A 16,429-nucleotide genomic window follows, 5' to 3' on the forward strand; every position below is an offset into this window, starting at 1 on the left:
AGACCATTAACCCAGTTGCAGCAATGACTCCTGTCAAAAGTGACGAGCAGCAAGAATAGCATTCTTCGTTCATTCATATTTGCACTATGTATGACATATTTGCACTGGTATGCTACAAGCTGTGTTTTTGTCTTATTTCTCTCTTTTTTATTTTTATTCTTGTATTACTTGCTAGATTTGTATATATATTTATCCCTCTCTTTATTACGTCATTGTTGCACAGCCTGCTCTATGTGCCTTTTTAATTGCCCTCTGCGGACAAATAAAGTTTTCTGAATCTGAATTCGCTGGTTAATGATTACTGGAGGGGGAGATCGTGGACATTTCTTGTCACAAATACAGTGAATGTATAGACAACAAAGACTCCACTTATTCCAGGGTTAAGTCTAACCAGTATCTATTGAGCACTTCTCTGGTTGACTGTCTGAACCACAAACAAAGAATTAAATGGCATTAAAAAGTCACAAAAATTACACCAATTACCAGAGCCACAAACTGAAAACAGTAAGACTCATCAAGTCATCTGTGACATGCCGTTTCACTGAAAAATATTATCACAATTGAAGGTTAATATCAAGATGTTCATCAAAATCACTGTATTTTGTTAAAATCACAATAATTTGTCAAAAAATACAGCATTTGCACTAAGCAGACTGTAGAAAACCAACTTAAGATTCTCTCTTAAGTGTAACAGAGAATCCATTAGTGACTCAGCTGTACCAGTCACATGACAAAAATTCTGGGATTTTTTTAGTTGAACTTGGCTGAAGTTCAGGCTGTGCACAGAGGAGATATAGCTGTCAAGAATGGGAACAAATAAGGAGCAAAATATCGGTAGTTTGTATAGTGATCATAATTACCAAGTATTTGTAACACCTGCGGGCAATTGGGCACATGTACATAACGATTCCATTTTTTTTTTTTAAATGTTCTTATTTTTTTGTAGAAATAAATACATTTAATGATTCATAATTTGTGGTATTACAACTTTGCTTGGTTTCACAAAATCTTTTTTTTTTATCAGGTTTGTACTGTTTCCATAGAGGTACAGAGCCTTATATTGCAGTGAAAAACAGGCCAGTGTTGCAAAAAACGTGCAGAAACTTCTTGGAGTTGAGAGGGTTAAGCTGCTGTTGATTGAAGGCCGCTCAGGTGAACTTTCTCTAAACTCAGCTAAATTTAAAGCAATTATTGTAAGTAAGACAGCAGGGTTTTCCAACACTTTAACAGGGCAGAAACCGTTTCTTTAGGTTTACAAGTTCCAATATTCGCTTGTCTTTTGCTACATATTGTAATAAAAGTACGGAGGAGGGTCAGCAATTGAAGAAATATAGAATGTTTCAGAAATAGGAAAGTAGGATAATATTGCACAAGCTATAATGACTTTTTTCACTTGCTGGAACAGCTTAAAGCAAAACCCCTCCATTAGACACAGTGCAGTGCATTGTAAGACATACTGTACTGAGTTACAAAATGTGTCTCTCCACCTTCCTGCCTTGAGACTGCTTGCTCATAGAGAATCCAAAAGGAACTTTGGATTGATGGGTTCTCTGTTTAAAATTTGTGAGGTTACTTACTCTGGAAGTCATATGAAATGATATATTCCCAGATAGCAAACTATGGGTGAATCAATGTTGAATCTATGTTGAGACCTAACGTAGAAATTATACAGAAAGCGCAAGGTTGATAAAATGTTGAGTCAACGTTTGCTTTTCAACCATAAATCACACTTTACCCAGATAGCAAAAGATGTTAAATCAATGTTGAATTAGTGTTAAGAAGGTTGAATTGTGGTTACGGTTGAAGATTGATGGTTGGATCAACGTTGATTCAACAACATTTTGTCAACATTGAAGTTTGTGTTTAAAAGATACCATTGAATCTACATTGTATTTTGGTTTAATTAAAATGTTTGACAGGTCAATGTTTAATTAATGTTGAATCTATGTTTGCAAACATGTAATCTATGTAAGCAAACGTTGACTCAACATTTTATCAACCTTGCGCTTTCTGTATAATTTCTACATTAGGTCTCAACATAGATTCAACATTGATTCACCCATAGTTTGCTATCTGGGTTATGTGAATTGGTGCTATATAAATATAACTGAATTGAATTTTACTGTTCAATTGAACTTAATCCGGTGATTTTATCTATTTTCCAGAAAGCCTTTCCTTCATTTTACTTCATTTCCTTGAAAGTTATGACACTGCCATATGTCCAGTAAAAAACAACACAAAATCAGTAGTTCTTTAAGTGTTTTATGGACATCAAACTATTTCAACTACCAGTATAAAATATCCCACTTCCTGTCAGCACTGTGTAAAACACACAATCTGAAAAAACTCACCAGTTTCCACCTCAGAATCTTGATCCACTCATCTGCCTCCACACCCGTCTTTGCACAAAGATAAAATGTTCGCTTAGGAAACACTAAGCTGTGGACAAGCACAGATTTAAAGAATTACTCAAGTGAAAAAAAAGGGGAAGATGTGTATTACAGTAGTTCATGGTGTTACGATACTTAAAAGCAGTATGTGTGTAATCCAAAGTACGGCCACAAAGGGCCAAACGTAGAATTTATAGTTTCCCGTAGGAAGCTCATCCTTGTTTTTTCCTCTACCTGTCAGCTCAACATAACCAGTAAATATTACAACCCAAACACAAATAATCAACTCATTTGGAACTAGATGTTGTACAGTGGTGGTCTTGATCTTGCTGCCAAACTGACCTTACTTAGAGGGTGGCCAAATAATTTCATCTTTTGCTTCTGCATATGTGATTTTATGTTTAGGGTTACCACTTGGTTTATCTGAGCTGTTTTCCCAACTTGAAAGAGTAAGTCCAGCGTTTCTTAAACCTGTTTAAAAGTAACATGAACACTAAAACTGATTTTGAATAGTGTAAGCATTCTTTATGTTCATACTGTCCATTAAGAGATCATTCAGTTTATCTGCTGTCCTATGACAAAAACACTGTAAACCTCTAACTTCACTTTTCACAGGCAATAAAAGGAATAACTATGTCTGAGATTGGAGGAACCATGTTTGACTGATGAAAAAATATGCTCCTGGTGAATTCAGAAGACAAGAAAAAGAATAAAAATCAGCATTTCCTGTTCTGACTAACAGATTCAGACATTGTGTAACTCCTTTTTCAAGCTGCTGCTGCTTTTCAGCTCATGTGCATTTCTCATTCTCTTCCCTCAGCTTTCTTCCGCATTTTAACTATTCAAACTTCCTCTTTTTCAAACAACACGCACATGTCAGATTTTCTGCCAGGGGGAAGTACGCCTCAGAAATAACACCTATGACACGTCCGATTGCAGTTGTCTGATCTGGGGTCATCATAGCATTGGTGTCATCAATACATATTGTACATTTTTTTCTTCTCTCAGGTCATGATATAATTTTCCTGTTATCTCTTTAATATATCATATGCATGTCTCATTCATTTTTTTCCAAGGTTTCTCATATGCTGTTGAGATCACTATGTGTGGCAAAAAAAAATAAAAAAAAAAATAATTAAAAATGGTCAAGGTCCAGTTGCTACAGCTAAGACTATGGGCTAATCTCTGTATTTTTCCTCTGTGTTGCGTTTTACACCACTGATTACACCAGATTTTGTTACAGAGATCAGAACATATTTGGACGAATTGAAATCTTTGTACCTGGTCCCAAATACTTTAGAAACCCACCATTTAACCAATATTGATAATCTACATTGCTTTAACCTCCAGTGCTGTTGTGAGGAACCTTGGACTTATTTTTTAATTAGTATGTATCCTTTAACTCCATCATAAAACAAGGGTCCTTTTTTCATCTGCACCATTCTATAAAGAAAAAGAAGGTCAAGGTCAAAGGTTCTTTATTGTCATATCATTCCACGTTTGCACATGCAACAATACCAAATTGGATCCTGTTCCCAGTTTCAGCCATAAAGACAATATAAAAACTTCCATAAAAGACAATATAAGTATAAAAAGACACTACTAATATATACAACCTACAACACAAATAGATGTGCAATGAGACCATCAGTTAGTGCAATACAGACAGGAGCTTTGGCTCCGAAGTAGTGGTTGACCGTAGATAAATAAATAAAGAGCCTAGTGCAGTAGTGCAGAGTGTGTATGAATGTGTGTGCCTGTTTGCATGTGTGCATGTATGTGTGCATGTGTGTGTGTGTGTATGCATGTGTGTATGCCTGTGTGTGTATGTGGGGATGTGTGCATGCATGTGTGTTTGCGGGGAGAGGTGGTGATGATTGAAAACAGAGTCTACAGAGACCTGCTACAGTTCAACAGCCTGACAGCTTCATGTAAGGAGCTGTTTCTTAGTCTTGTGGTTCTAGTCCGGATGCTGCGCAACCTTCTCCCTGAAGGGAGAAGGTTCAAGTGTTTGTGTGCAGGATGGTTGAAGTCCTTCAGGATGGAGGTGGCCCTCCTCCTGCATCTGTTGGTGTAAATGTCAGTGGTGGTGGGTAGGCTGCCTCCTACAGTCCTCTGAGCCGCTTTCACCACACTCTGCAGACCCTTCCTTTCTGCGGCCGTGCAGCTGCCATGCCACACAGTGATGCCAGTGCTGAGGATGCTCTCCAGCGCCCCTCGGTAGAAGCTCTTCAGGACCGGGCCTCCCAGACCAGCACGGCGCAGCTTCCTGAGGAAGTAGAGGTGCTGATGGGCCTTCTTAATCAGCTGGGAGTTGTTGTGGCTCCAAGTGAGGTCCTCAGACAGGTGTACTCCCAGGTACCTGTTGGTGGAGACCACCTCCACGTCAGCGCCGTCGATGTGCAGGGGACGGGGGGGACGTCTGGCTCTGCGGAAGTCCACCACCATCTCCTTGGTCTTCTTGACGTTGATGCAGAGGTTGCTGTCTCTGCACCAGCCAACTAGCAATTCTACCTCCTCTCTGTAGTGGGACTCATCATTGTTAGTGATGCATCCCACCACTGCTCTGTAGTCTGCGAACTTCACTATATAGTTGCTCGGATGTTTTGCAGAGCAGTCATACGTGAGCAGGGTGAACAGGAAGGGGCTCAACACACAGCCCCGGGGGTGAGCCAGTGTTGATGATGATTGGGGAGGATGTGGTGTTGTGAATCCGGACAGTTTGGCGCCTGCCTGTCAGGAAGTCCAGGACCCAGTTCCCCAGTATAGGACTGAGCCCCAGGGTGGATAGTTTTCCCACCAGCATCTGTGGAATGATGGTGTTGAAGGTGGAGGAGAAGTCTAGGAAGAGCACACAGACGCATGCATTCCTGCTCTCCAGATGGGTGAGGGCTGTGTGCACCACTGAAGAGATGGCATCGTCAGTGGGGCGGGTTTTTCTTGTAGGCGTACTGGTGGGGGTCCAAAGTGGCGTCGATGGAACTTTTGACGTGGGCCATCACTAGGCTCTCAAAGCACTTCATGACTATCAGTGTGAGGGCTACAGGCCGATAGTCATTCAGGCCCGTCACTTTGGAAGACTTGGGGACCGGTATGATAGTGGCAGCCTTCAGGCAAGCAGGAATGGATGCTACCTGAAGTGAGGTGTTGAAGATGTCTGCTAGTACCTCATAGAGTTGATGTGCACAGTCCCTTAATATTCGTCCCAAGATGTTGTCAGGGCCTGCAGCTTTGTGGGGATTGATTCTCTGGAGTGTCCTTGTCATATCTCCTTGGGTCACACTAAGGGTTGTGTCATCTGGAGAGGAGGTGAGTCTGGAGCAAGGGGGTGTGTTGGGATCATCAAAGTGGGTGTAGAATTTATTGAGTCTGTCTGGGAAGGATGGATCCTTGGGGCATTGTGCATCTCTGACGTCATAGTCAGTAATGCACCTTTCCACATTCTCCTGGGATCACTGGATGAGAAGTGACCCTGGATTCTCTGCCCATATGTGGCCTTGGCCCTTTTGATGCCAGCTACTAGGGCTCTCCTTGCTGCTCTCAGTCCTGTTTCCTCACCTACCCTGAATGCAGCATCCCTGGCCTTCATAAGGGCTCTCACCTCTGCATTCAGCCATGGCATGTCGTTGAGGTAGGTGGATATGGTTCTGGTGGTCTTGACGTCATCAGCACACTTGGAGATGAAGCCTAGGACCGAGCTGGTGTAGTCCTCCAGGTCCATCTCACCTCCATATGTTGCTGCCTCCTTGAAGACCTGCCAGTCTGTCCACTCGAAGCAGTCCTGGAGAACAGACGCAGCGTCGCTGGGCCACACAGTGACTGTCCTCTTTGTTGGCCTGGACCGCCTCCGCAGGGGGCAGTATGCTGGTACCAGCAGGACGGAGATGTGATCGGAGAAGCCAAGGTGGGGGCGGGCTCAGTATGCTCCGTGAATGTTGGAGTATACACAGTCCAGAGTGTTATTTTGCCTTGTTGGAAAATCCATGTGCTGGTGGAACATGGGCAGGATGTCTGTCAGTCTTACGTGGTTGAAGTCCCCTGCAACCATGTAGAAAGCCTCCGGGTGCTTGGTCTGCAGTGAGCTGATGATGTCGTGTAGTCTTGTTATTAGCATTAGCATCCGGCGGGATGTAAACACTAGTGACAAACAGGCCGTAAACTCTTGTGGCAGGTAGAATGGCCAACATTTCACCGTCATAAACTCTAATGCCTCGGAGCAATAGCTCTTGACCAGTCCACAGTTTATACACCAACCTTTGTTGATATGCACACACAGTCCTCCACCCCGGGTCTTCCTTGAGCGCTGGTCATGGTCCGCACAAAACAGCTGTAGCCCGTCGAGTTGGAAGGCTGTCTCAGAGTGAAACTGAAAAAGTAGTTGATCCATTTGCTATTTCTAGGCTGGACTATTGCATTTCATTACTATCAGAATGTCAGTGATGATATTTCTGCCATATTAGCTTCGCTTCACCGGGTCCCTGTAAAATTCAGAATAGAATAGAAAATTCTGTTTCTCACATTGAAACTCCAAAATGACTGAGTCTGTCTTCTATTGTACCATATTATCCAAACAAAGCACTTCTCTCTCAGACTGCAGGCTTACTTGTGGTTCCTAGTTTTCCCAAAAACTTTGACAGGTGTGCTCCAAGGCCAGCTTTGGAGTGGCAGCGTCATACTCAAGTACACCTTTGGTTGTTGTGAGCTGGTAGGGCGTGGCTTAGTTTGTGTTTCCACTCATATTCCTTCCTTCAGTGCTCTTCTGGGTTCAAGAACCTCTCTTTCCCTTGCACTGGGGCTCACTGCATATTTCTTGAAGTAGCGCTTTAGGACATCTTTGTACCAGAGTAAAGTTCCCTGCAGAAGACATCCTTTGGTGAGGGGTTTTCAGGCATTCTCCAAATGTGGCCAGCCCATAATAGTTGAGAAGCCATAATGATGACTTCTGGGCTGTGAGTGCTAGCTCATTTTAATACCTTTATGTCAGACACCCTGTTCTGCCATATGTTGCTTAAGAATTGCCGCAGATGGCAATTCTGTGTCCTGGTGAGCATCTTGATGCCCTTTCGATGGAGCATCATAGATTTGGTGGTGTAGAGCAGGTACGGTCACACAGCCGCATTATACACTTTGATGTTTGTCTGCAATTTGGCATTATGGCTTGACCAGAGAGGGCTCCAAAGGATTTGGTGACTGACTTGAGCCTTCAGTAAACTTCCAGGGTTGTGCTGTTTGCATCGATTACTGTGCTGCCCAGGTAAGTGAAACGTTCTGTGGTTATGAGTGCTTTGCCACTGACCAGTATTTTTAACCTTCCATCCTTCCACCCACTTCTAAGATTGGTGGAAGGATGGTAAAAAAGTTCAGTCTTGGAAACATAGAACCCAACAAAGTGGCAGCTGTGGTAAAGTGATTGAAAATCAATGGCAATGGTATTTCATCTAGGTCAACAGCAACTGGGGCTAACTCATTAGCATAGAGAAGCTCTCACACAACCACATCCTTTGTTTTGGTGCAAGCCTTGAGTCTGGAAAGACTGAATAGCTTCCATCTCTTCTGGTCTATGGTGTCAAGGATTGCTGAGAGATAGAATGTAAAGAGTATCAGTGACGAGACACAGCCTTGTTCCCATGCTTGATTATAAAAGCATCACTGAGGTCTTCTCCAATGGACATTTTTCTCGTCATGTCATCATGGAAGAGTTTGATGATGTTAATAAGTATCTCGGGGCATCTGTACACTTATAGCATTTTTCACAGAGTTCTTCTCTCCATCTCCATAGTATGAAAGGCTTTGGAGAAATGGACGGAGACCACATAAAGTGACTGCTCCTTCTCCACAGCTTTCTCCTGGAGCAGACTCACTCTGAAGATCAAATAGATTCAAAGTCTGCCTGCTTTAAATTTTATTTGAAGCAGTATTTCTTACAAAGGGGTCTTCATTTTGTTTAGGATAATCTTTGCCAGGACTTTTCTGGCAGTGGATAGCAGAGAGATGCTACGGTAAATTGAACACAATCGCTTTTTGTATCAATTACATACCAACATTTGTGCAACTGGTCCACATAGTTCCTCTCTGACAGGTTTTATTGTTTGCCATTAGTAGGCATTCAGGTCAACTGATCTTTATTGGTTTAGTAGGTTACTGAAGTGCTCTTTCTGTTGTGCTGTTATGTCCTTCAGGTCGCTGCAAAGCTTGCTGCTGTGCGGCTATGCAGGTTGTTTTGGTCTGCCATATCTTGTAGCTTTTCAGCAATCCTAAACCACCAGCTGTCCATCATCTTTTTGATCTTTCTCTGAATGCTGGACTTGATTTCTTAAAAGCTGTACAAGGCTCCTTTGTGAATTCTCTTATAGCTGGTCATTGTAGAGCTTGCATTTTCAACACTTTCATTTTCAGGTGCAGCCTAAGCTGCACCTGGAGCAAGTGATCATTGATTGCGCATTCAGCTCAACACGTTGCTTTTGTTGAGAACACTTCAGGCAGGTTGTCCTTGCAGCACACAGCATAGATCTGCAGACAGCAGCGCTAAAATCTCAGGTGCATCTGGGTGTAGTTCTTTTTGAGTTTGTAAAAGACGCTGTGTGTAACATTCAATTTCTGTTCAGCAAAGAAATTCAGGAGGCAGTCACCTTGGTGTTCTTCTTGCCTTTGCCAGATTTTCCAATAATGCCCTTATCTGTTTTATAATCTCAACAAATCCTTGTGGTAAAGTCTCTAGAATGAGGAGGTGGTCTGCCCTTGGTACAGTGTACACCACTTTGGCAAAATCTTGGTAAAATGTTTCCTTTTCTTCTTCATGGTCCATCATTGTAGGTGCATACACACTAGGGATAAGTATCATAGAGATTTTAACTGTACTACTGCTTTTACTAATACTGCTTACCGACCCAGTACTTTAAAAGTATTCTTGTGGGTACTTTTTCATTGTGTTTGTTTGTTTAGCTATCTAAAGAGAAAAAACAAACAAATTAAGAACAAAATAAAGATTGCTTAATTTTCTCATACATACTGTATGTAAATTAAAATTTATATAGACACTACAGTTGTGTTACTGGGAATGATCAGAGCTCTGTGGACAAAATACAAAATTATGCAGGCTCTTTCACTAAACTGTCCAGAAGTAAATCAGAATTAAAAGCCTAATCGGGAACAAAAGCAAATGTCGATACATTGCGCTGATAAAACTATGCAGGACTTTGACAACATTTGTACTGTGACTTTAGACGTTTGGCGAATGAAAACAGCTCAAGAACGCCTTTCACTAACAATACGTCAGAGAAACAGTGAATATAAAGTAAGACAGAGTTTGTCTGCAGACCTGAAATCACTTCATCCTGCTGCTTTTTGCTCTGAAAGTGAAAATAAAATTATGAGCAAGTTCTTCGAGGGAAGAACTACGAGCTCAGCAATCAAACTGAGCATTTCTCTGTCTGTATGTGATGAACTTTTGCTGAATGTTTTCACAGACTGATCATGGTCCTTCTCTTATATGCAAATGACTTATTATTTTCATGTCAACAAACATTTTCTGCATCAGCTGTAGTGGTTGTAGTCATACTTTTGAAGGTCAACTAAATAAACCATTTGGACGAACCAGACTACAAAATAAGTAATTCTGTTCCCGTAACAGGAAATATATGAGGAATTAGGTTGTGTCAAATGTCAAAAATTCAGGGACTTTTGGCTAAACTGGAGTAAAGATCTGGCTAATGAAATTTAAGCAGCAAAACATCTATGGAACGTAGAGTCATCTTTTACCAAGTCCTCTGTAGGGAAAAAGATTGTGCAAGCTGATTCCATATTAGATTTTTTTATATAGGGAAATAAAGAAATTTTGCTTTTCTTTTGTCTTTTTAATGATTAATGACATCCTAACTCTGTCCTGTTAAACAAAAGACATTTTGGGGTCATGTTCATACTGTCTCCTTAGACGTGCAAGACTTTATATGACAGTGAAAAACAAGACATTATCAAAAACTGTCACGGTCTTGAGTGTTGGTTGCTAGTTTTGTTACTGTGATTCATTCTAGTGTGTTTTCCTTTACCGTGTTTCCTGTGTCTGTTTTTGTCTCTTGTTTATCTGTGTGAGTTTCATGTCCCTTTTCGGTTAGTTCCTGTTTTGTTTTTTTGACACTGTTTTTCATCATGGGCTGCACAGCGGTATAGTGGTTAGCACTGTCACCTTGCAGCAAGAAGATCCCCGGTTCAAATCCCAGCCTGGGCCCGGGATCTTTCTGCATGGAGTTTGCATGTTCTCCTTGTGCATGCGTGGGTTTTCTCCGGGCACTCCGGCTTCCTCCCACAGTCCAAAAATATGCTGAGGTTAATTAATTACTCTAAATTGCCCATAGGTGTGAATGTGAGTGTGATTGTTTGTCTGTATATGGGTCAATATCAGTATAAAGTACATTTGCCATCCTTATCAGAATCACTCAGTTTTCACAAAAATGTTGCAGAATAATGAAACTCTGGGGTCTTATTAGAAGTGGACAAACATTTACACATATGTCAGTACAAAAATGAGTCTCTTAAAGTGTTTTTCCTTCATTTTATACTATTTTCTTTAATTCGATGCACATGATTTTGGCATGTCCCAGACACTGCTCTGCTTACCACAGTGTGTGTAAAAAGTGTTTAAATTATGCTAAATCGATATTTTTTTTAACATGGTTTTACTGTCCACAAGACATTGTTTGATAAAATGAATATTTTTAATCATGTACATGTTTTTTTCATAATTATTTTAAACATTTTACACCTGTCCCTGAAATTGCTGTCCACCCTGTCATTATGAGGTAACTGTCCCTTTAAGAAACCCTCTGACGGTTTCAGTGGCATCACTACTAGCAATATTTCTTTCTTCACTGGAGACTGAAATGGTGGCTGGTTTCAGAGTAAGTTGTTACACTTATGTTTTGTAATTTTCATCAAATAATGCGTGTAGTTGGATGTTGTCAAGCTTAACATGTCCACTCTGTCATCATTAAATATCAGCTGAAACAAAAACCTTTCAGAAATGTAAAATATATTTGTTAAACAGAACAGAGTCAGTTGCTAACTGAATCATGTTACTAAGTAAAAGTCCACCATGTGCTCATTAAATGCTAACGTTATCCAAAAATGTCCACCCTGTCATTGTCCACCCTGTCAGCGAACCTTCCATGACAGGGTGGACATGGTTCATGACAGGAAGGTCATATGCATAGTTAAGGCCAAAAGCTGATAGTAGTACATGAGAAAAGGACATCTGGCATTTTTAAAAGCATTTCCTTTAGATTTATTGCATTTACGAGGCCATTTAGTTCACAATGTGTCCACCCTGTCATGCCACTGTCCACCCTGTTAATTTCATGTTTGATATAAATAAACAAATTATTTTCACAAGTAAGCAAAATATTTTCTGTGATTTCTTTATAAACATATGAGGGCCAAATAGCATTGTTCAAAAGTTTGAACAAGTATCTTTGTTATTATACATTATTTAGAAAATAAAGTTCAACTCTTGCAGATTTTACAGAGGAACAAAAGATTTGCCATAATTTCAGTATTATTCAAATACTTTTTCCATTAACTAAAATACATTATTGAGAAAGGGACCAAAAAGAGTTCTGAAGATGTACATTTTATAATCACTATGTAATTGCAATTTATTTATTCTACTTTGAAATTGTCCGTGACAGGGGGACATATTTTGCTGTTTGTATGTACATTTTCTGCTTGCAGTTAATCTATAAAAAGTGTGGGAGCTTGACCAATATGCATTTCTAAAAGCATAACATCTACTTAATACAATGAATATGAAATTTGGTGGAAAATTGCAAATTTTTTTTGGGAAATGGCAAAGTCCAAAAGGCACTTTATACTGATATTGACCCACATGTAGCCCTGCGACAGACTGGCGACCTGTCCACGGTGTCCCCTGCCTTTGCCCGAGTCAGCTGAGATAGGCTCCAGCACCCCCCGCGACCCTAATGAGGATAAAGCGGTGTATAGAGAATGGATGGATGGATGGATAGATGTTTTTCATCATCTGTTGCTTGTGCTTTTCTTCTGTTCTTTGTCTGTCTTTTCCCTCCCTTTAGATTGCTCTTATTAGTTTAACCTGTGTCTTGTCTCCCCAATCAGTTCTCAGTGCTTAAATGGACCTTTCTCTCCCTCTGTCTTTGTCATTTCGTACTGTTGCTATCCTATTTTGCTGCCCTCATGTTCTCCTGCCAGTTCTTTTCCTCGGGTCTATGATTTGTGATGTTTTTCAGTTTTTTTGATTTCTGTGGATTTTTTGGGAGTTAGCTTTGTTGGAAAATCTTCTTTATTTTTGGATATACAGTAAATTTTACCTGGATTACTAGATACCTTTTCTTTAATTTTTTTTTACCTGCACACCTCAGTTTTTTTTCTTTTTTTTTATTACAGTTTGTACATTTCCACAACCTGCCTGCCATGTCTGCAGCCAAGCATCATGAATGTCAGTTGAGTTCAGTCAGTTCCTGCTGGTGTCATCTCTGCTCAACGTCTGCGCTTTCAGCAGACAACGGGCACAAGAAGCATCAGTGTGCCATGCCTGTGCTGCCTCTCAATGTTTGGCCCAGTCCTGCCTTCACTGCTGAATTCTGCTTGACCATTAGAGGGGCTCAGCTTTTATCTCCACCACCGGGCTAATGCATGGTCTCACAATGGGTTCCAGTGGTTCTCACTGGCTTTCTCCCCGGTCTCACGATGAATTTTATCTCTATCATCAGTCTCCTCCACTTTCACCCGGCCAGCCACCCATCCTCCAGAGGTTTTTTTTTTTGTTTGTTTGTTGTGTTTTTGATTCAGTGTTTTTCTGTTTTTTTTTTAATTTAGTTTTATCCATTGTATTTATGCTAGTTTGTTTTGGTACTAATATTTTTTCTCTCCTCTGTCCTCCAATCCCAACTGGTTGATGAAACTGGCTGCCTTCCCTGAGAGTGGTTCTGTCTTGGTACACTCCCTGTTGAAAGGGAGTTCTGTTCAATTACTGATGCCATGTGCTACTTAATGGGGAATTGCTGAATCTTTATAATAGTGTAATGTCTTGACCTTACTATCTCAACTGCTTTGAAATGGCACATTATATAAATTGAGTTCTTTCATGCTTACTGAAAGAGAGTACGGTGAGCGTGCAGACAGTGTTTCAGCTGCAAAAGTCTGAAGATGCTCCATGGCCTCAGACAACTATTCTACATCTGTGTACATTCTCTGTCATCCAGGTCATGGTAATCGTAGGTGTCATATAAGGACTGATATGCACTGTACTTTACGACAGTAGCTGCAAAACTTACGCTGTGCCGTAAATGAGAACTGCCTTGTTACCCTGGCAACTCGCGCTGGTTACTTGTGGTGACTCCCGCCTGCTACGCTATGTGCTAAGCCAGCAGTAAAGCTATGTCCTAAAACACAAAAGCTGAGTGGACATTCAATTACTTTACATGGTGTCAGAAGCTTGTGGCGGACGTACGACTTCGGGGAGATGGCAAAGTTTAATCCTCCGGACAGTTTCCCGTTCGAGCGCCCGACAGAGTGGGGAGATTGGAAGCAGCGTTTCCAGCGGTTTCGCGTGGCGACCAAACTAAACAAGGAAGATGGCGAAGTCCAAGTCAGTTCCCTGATATACACCATGGGCCCGGAGGCTGAAAACATTTTCAAAGCATTCACTTTTGCTGAAGCAGCGGATCAAAAGAAATTTGACGTCGTGTTAGGAAAATACGACGAGTATTTCTATCCCAAAAGGAATGTGATTCACGAGCGCGCATGTTTCCACCAGAGAGTGCAGCGGCCCGGTGAGAAAGTTGAAATGTTTATTAGAGCTCTTTACGAACTATCAGAACATTGTGAGTTTGGGGGCTCAGAGAGAGGAGCACATTAGAGACCGTATAGTGGTGGGGATCAATGACAAAGAGATGTCTCGCAAACTACAGTTGGAGACGCAGCTCACGTTATCCCAGACTGTTCAGTCAGTACGCCAGTCCGAGGAGGTGACGAGGCAGGTGCACCAGCAGGAAGGGGCGTGCGCAGAGGTGCAGGAGATTTCCCACGGCAAATCTACATACAGAGGAAATCAGCAGTGGAAAAATAAAAAGAAAGCCAACTTCGAACAACCAGAACCAAAATGTGGAAGATGTGGCAAAATGAAGCACAGAGACCAAGACAAATGTCCAGCAAAAAAATCATCATGCAACAAGTGCAAGAAGGTGGGTCACTGGGAGAGAATGTGTCATAGTAAGTCAATCAGAGAAGTGACAGAAGCAGAGACTGTCTCACAGACACCATATTTCCTGGGTGCTGTCACAGATACTAAAAGAGAGAGTGATCAGTGGACTGTAGAGATTGTGATTGGAGCAACACCAGTTAAATTTAAAATTGATACAGGAGCAGATTTGAATGTTATGGAGAAAGAGACTTTTAACCTGTTAGTTCCTGAGCAAAAACTGGTGCAGTCGAACATTCCACCAATGAACAGCCCGGGTGGTCAGCTCAACTGTTTGGGGAAATTCCAAGCTGATGCAAAATACAAAGAAAAACGTTACTCGTTCCCAGTGTATGTGATCCATAGCCAGACGGCGAATAATTTGCTAGGCAAAGACACAGCGTGTGCAATGGGACTAGTCAAACGTGTTGAGGAAGTGCACAAAGCTTTTGGAGAGCACGGCACTCTCAAGACTGATCCTGTCAAAATAAGACTTAAAGAGTACACTGAGCCATATGCAGTACACACCGCCCGAAGAGTTCCTCTGCCACTCTTAGACGAAGTTAAAGAGGAGATACAGCGCATGGTAGAGAACGGAGTTATTGAAAAAGTGACTGAACCGACAGACTGGTGTGCACCTATGGTGCCAGTTCCGAGACGAAATGGCAAAGTGCGCATATGTGTCGATCTGAAAAGGTTAAACGAGGCTGTGAGGAGGGAGCGGTACGTTCTTCCAACTGCCGAAGAAATCACTGCAAAGCTGAGTGGCGCCACCATGTTTACATCACTGGACGCAGCCTCAGGTTTCTGGCAGATACCTCTTCATCCTGAAAGCAGCAAGTTAACCACGTTCATTACACCATTCGGTAGATACGCGTTCAAACGCCTACCTTTCGGCATTACGAGCGCTCCAGAAATCTTCCAGAGAAAGATGGCTGAGACCCTAAGTGATCTGGATGGCGTAGCTATCTATATGGATGACATTCTTGTGTACGGCAACACAGCAGAACAGCACGATGAACGTCTCAGCAAGGTGCTGGAGAGAATCGAGTCAACCGGCCTGAAGTTGAATAAGGACAAGTGCGTCTTCAGACAGAATCAACTTCACTTCCTGGGCCAGGTGATCGACAAGTCTGGAGTAAAACCCGACCCAGACAAAGTAAAAGCCATTAAAGAGCTACCAGAACCACAAAATGTTCAGGATCTCAAACGTGTCCTGGGCATGTTCACGTACTTGGGAAAATACATTCCACACCTATCAACTGTGGGCCAGCCTTTGTATGAACTGTTGAGATCTAAGACAACATGGACGTGGGACCATCCGCAGAAGGAGGCTTTCCAACGGATCAAAGACATTCTGTCAACGTCTCCTGTACTCAAGTTCTACGACGTGAACCGACCTACAGCTGTATCAGCAGACGCAAGCAGCTACGGCATTGGAGGCGTGCTGTTACAACAACACGATGGGGACTGGAAGCCCATTGCCTACTGTTCTCGTCGCCTGTCCGACGCCGAAACCAGATATGCCCAGATAGAAAAAGAATGTCTGGCAAGCGTTTGGGCGTGCGAAAGATTTGAAAAGTACCTAGTGGGGCTGGAGAGCTTTAAGTTGGTCACCGACCATAAACCTTTGGTGCCGCTGATGACTAAAAAGGATCTGGATAACGTTCCAATTCGCTGTCAAAGACTCCTGATGCGACTTATGAGGTTCAAACCTACAGCTGAATATGCACCAGGCAAGACTCTCACTGTAGCTGACACGCTCTCACGTAGCCCATTACAGAGCACGTTCGAGGAAAGTGACACTCATTCAGACGTACAGTGTTACATT

The 16,429-nt window shown here is 41.9% G+C and overlaps 1 protein-coding gene across 1 annotated transcript in view; it reads right to left on the reverse strand.

The window, feature by feature from the left end:
• Nucleotides 1-16,429, reverse strand: part of dapp1 (dual adaptor of phosphotyrosine and 3-phosphoinositides) — a 31,331-nt gene that overhangs the window by 1,221 nt on the left and 13,681 nt on the right. Inside the window, exon 8 of the mRNA XM_022209590.2 lies at nucleotides 2,352-2,439. Coding sequence (XP_022065282.1) covers nucleotides 2,352-2,439 — 88 coding nt within the window. The remainder of the gene's footprint in view (nucleotides 1-2,351; nucleotides 2,440-16,429) is intronic.

The sequence above is a fragment of the Acanthochromis polyacanthus genome, chromosome 1, assembly GCF_021347895.1.
Source record: "Acanthochromis polyacanthus isolate Apoly-LR-REF ecotype Palm Island chromosome 1, KAUST_Apoly_ChrSc, whole genome shotgun sequence".
In the NCBI taxonomy this organism is placed as follows: domain Eukaryota; kingdom Metazoa; phylum Chordata; class Actinopteri; family Pomacentridae; genus Acanthochromis; species Acanthochromis polyacanthus.